The following is a 4,324-nucleotide window of genomic DNA, read 5'->3' on the forward strand; positions in this document are numbered from 1 at the left end:
TAGCAACAGAAATAGAAAGCAAAGCAAGGCAATGGAAAGAAAGGTTCCTTGCAAGTACACCATTTCACCGCATTCTTTCGTAATTTCACAAGGCGAGCATTTGAAAATGGCGTCTGTGTGCCGCTCGAAATGGTGCCGCTTCGAGTATTTTTCAGGCTATTAAGCCAAATTGTATGGAGCGAAGGCACGTTGAATGATAAAAGTTTATTTTTATGTGGAAAACTTAAATATGCAGCGGAAGTTCATGTTTATATCGAACTGCGAAGGAAACGGAAAAGACACAAAAAACTTGAAATAACTAAACAAAGCGGTCAACATGGTGGAGGATCAAATAGCACGTAAAGTCAGCATTTTTGAAGCAGCTGTTTTGCATGAATTTGATAAAATGAAACCTACATCAACGTCATCAACTTTTTTGGTCGAACTGAAAGATAAAAACTTTATATTTTCCTTATGAAGTTCTGAAAACTTCATTATTCATTGCTAGGAGCAGCTGCCTTCACTTCAGATCTGTATGTTTTTAAATACTTCTTGACCGAAGACAGTTAAACCATCCTTTTCTGTTTTTTAAGTAAATTTTATTTAATTTTATTAAGCATTATATGTAATAAATTTAAGAAACTCTTACAAAATTCAAAACAGAAATCATCAGGATTCTATAAATGTATCTATTTTGTGTGCCTCATCTGCGGGTTGGCATGTCCTTTCAATCAGTTAAGCAAAAGAGCTTATAAAACGAATACAATTTTCAATTTTCTTGATACAATAAAATCTAAATAATGTGACCTTTATCTATTTTATCCTTTTAAGTTGTCACAATCATGTGATTGCTTTATTGATATATCCTTTTGAACGATTATGGTTGCCATTTAATAAAATCTACCAGCAGCAATCAAACTATGGTAGAAAATTTCCTTTTTTTATATACGCACAGTGGCACAAATTACTCAAAAAGCTCCTTCAAATTATTAGAAAATATAATATTATATAAATTGTAATGTACAGAGAATAATAGTAAAAGTTTCTCTTATAGAAATATTGGTTTGATATAGTTAATTTTCACTCTTTTTATGTTATAGAGTTCGTATTGGAACAGCAAATAAATCAAAATATCAATCTCGAGGTGTTAATTTTCGAGCTTGATCTACCCGACAGTTGTGTAACTATATCGGAAGACTCGTGTGAGTCCATGTCTGATGAGTCCGATAATCTGTTGAATACATTAATTGTGTTCTTGCACATCCGTAGGCTTTAAGTGATCGCAGAACACTTACAAGTATAATTGCAGAAACAGTTGATGTAAATACACTAGGTAATCTGGATCTATACAAACGAGTGACTCAACTCAGCATAAATTACTTATAAGCTAATTATATAAAAGCTATTTTTTATATTGCATTTAGCGAAATATATTTGGTGTATCGGGAAATTAATGTGGATCCATATCGGATGAGTCCAGCACTTGGTCGATTGAATTTGTTAAATTTATTTTGAAAAAGAGTATTGCATAGCTATTAGCTTTACTTCATCGTATAACAACAGTTGATTAAAGCACAGTGGATAATCTGTATGTCACTACTCACTACTACTGCAAAAAAAAATTAATATCCTTTAAGCGAATTATATATAGTTTTTATATAGAATCTGAGTACAGTGAATAATTTGTATGTCACTACTCACTACTACTGCAACAAGTAATTAAGAAGTTATCCTTTAAGCGAATTATGTATATTATAATTTCTGGATACTTTTCAGATAGAATCTGAGGTAATTTTTTGATTCGATTAGATTTCTTCCAGCAGTAGTAACTTTATGTCATCTGAAAAGAGACAACTAACTGGTCTTCTAATGACTGGTCTTCTAATGGCCATTACTAGAGTGACTGACTTACTCTAGTAATCTAATTTAAATAAACTGCGTTTTTCGCATTTCTTTCAAATATTTTCAAATATAAACTTTCTCCACCAAATATTCTCTTTTGGTCTAAAACTAAAACTATCTAAAATTCCAGAATCTTTCTCTAAAATTTAATTTTCCGAATTCTAATTACTGTGCTTATTTACGATATTTTTCCGCTTTAATTTAAAAGCTGAACAACAATTTTAACTCCAAAACAGCAACAAAGTCTATAATTTCAATAATTCAAAAATCTAAATGAAATTCTTTCCACTCACTTAATCGATACCAAAAAAAAAAAGGCCAGAACGGAGGAAATGCCAATTTACCATTAAGTAGATAAGATTGAAAATTTAGTTGCGCTCTAGAGTGTAAATGTGTTCCTCTATGTCTGTGTATGTGTATATATATATATGTCTGTGTGTGTCTGTTACTTTGTAGATCGCGGTAAGAGAGCACATACTTACATAATAACTGCATGTAAATAACTGAAAAACCCGCCTTCACTATAAACAAGAAGAACATAGCGACTGATGCTATGAAATGATCGAATCGATCGTACAATCGATTAACCGATTGAATGAAATAGGCACATTGCAAAAGACCCACGCGATCGTACGTGCAGCTTACAACTTAGCATACTTAAGAAACTACATATAAAACGAAATTTCTAATAAAATTATAAAGAAAGATACATAAAAAAAACACAAAAAAAAAGAATAAAATAGCGTATAAATATGTACACGCGCGCCCAAGTTCAAGCGCAGGCGCACACGCCTTTTTGCTTCAATTGGATTCCAACGATCGATAACAAGATTAGAAAAAATAAGATTTATCTCGCAGATTGATAGATTCGATTACAGACAGAGCGCAAAGCGGTGGTGTGCACATCTCGTTGTAATAGCAACACCACAGCAAGATCAGCAACATCATCGAACAACACCAACTACAACACCATCAACAGCATCAGCAGCATCCACAACAACGACAGCAATTGTTGTTATGATCGCGTGTAATTACAATCAAATACAAAAGTAACAACAGCAACAACAACAGCAACAACAACAGCAACAACAACAGCAACAACAACAACAATATCAACAACAACAACTAATAGAAAACATTGCAGCAAGTGCAGCCAGTGCAACACTGCAGCAAGTGTAGCGCACGATCAGTGCTGATCACGAGCTTTGATCGAGTTTGGAGTTTGTGATGCTGCGATGCTGTGGCTTCTTCTTCTTCGTTAGCACAACTGAAACGTTTCCAATTTAATGGACTTTTAACTGGTTTCACTGGGCGCGTAATTGTGATTGTTGTTGCTGCTGCTGTTAGTGATCATGTTGTTGGTCGAGTTAGCTGTTGTTTATATTGTTGTTGCTGATCATTTGGTATTACTAGATGCCGTGTTGCATCATAAAGCAAAGCATTTTCTACTGATATTGTTGCTGATATTACTGGCACAAGTAACAGCAGTTGTAAGTTGTTTATAAAGCAATGGTTGTTACTGTAGATATTGTTTTTGTGGTTGTAGTATTGTTGTTGTTAAAGATCTAGTTGCGGCTTATTCACTAATTTAATAATTTAAAAGCATTTAAAATCCCAATCATAACTCGCAAAAAGCCGCCTAGTACAAGTAATCCGCAAATATCTATGCGAGCCTATATTAGATTAGATTAACTAATGTTATTGTTCTTGTTTTACTCTGCATACTTTTTAGTTTAATATATTGACGTTAACGACATGTAATAATCTTTTTAATAAAGTATTGAAAAGACTATATAATAATTATATTGATAAAAAAATATAACATGTTCGAATAAGTATATATTCAACCAAATTCAAAAGAAGATTTCTGACTACCACAAAGTTTCTTCAGAAATTTATTATAAAATTAATATTCGTTTGAAACTGATTAGAGATCCCCTATATCTCAAAAATGATAACAGCAATAATCGTGGCAACGTCAAGTCGGAGTATCTAGTGGACAACGAGACTATAATCCATTTTGTCAAAATATTACGTATGAATTGGCTTGGCCATGTAATCGAAAAGTCGGTTGATTTTTGAAGAGTACATATCAGTTCTCTTTACAGTGTCGGGCTGAAGTACCTAGAGGTACAACAAGACAATGGTCCATTTTGTTAAAATGTTACGTATGAATTGGTTTAATCAGGTTATCAAAAAGTTAGATGAAAGTAATTCTTACAGAGTCAAAAATGTTGTCCTTTGAAAAACAAAAAGATTACAATCCATTCTTTTAAAATATAACGTATGAATTGCGTTGATTATTTTATCAATAAATCAGATGTCAGTACTCTTTGCAAGGTCAAAAGGAGGAACTTAAAGAAACAACAAGACTATAATCCATATTGTCAAAACATAACCTATGAATTCGATGGCGATGTTATCAAACAGTCCAATGAAAGTA

The 4,324-nt window shown here is 32.7% G+C and overlaps 1 protein-coding gene across 1 annotated transcript in view; it reads left to right on the forward strand.

Moving 5' to 3' along the window:
• The window catches only part of LOC119674230 (tyrosine decarboxylase-like), a 14,064-nt gene extending 11,130 nt beyond the window's left edge, over positions 1-2,934 (forward strand). The window contains exon 8 of the mRNA XM_038085355.1: positions 2,740-2,934. Coding sequence (XP_037941283.1) covers positions 2,740-2,934 — 195 coding nt within the window. The remainder of the gene's footprint in view (positions 1-2,739) is intronic.
• Positions 2,935-4,324: the final 1,390 nt, after the last annotated feature.

This window comes from Teleopsis dalmanni, chromosome 2 (assembly GCF_002237135.1).
Source record: "Teleopsis dalmanni isolate 2A chromosome 2, ASM223713v2, whole genome shotgun sequence".
NCBI lineage: Eukaryota > Metazoa > Arthropoda > Insecta > Diptera > Diopsidae > Teleopsis > Teleopsis dalmanni.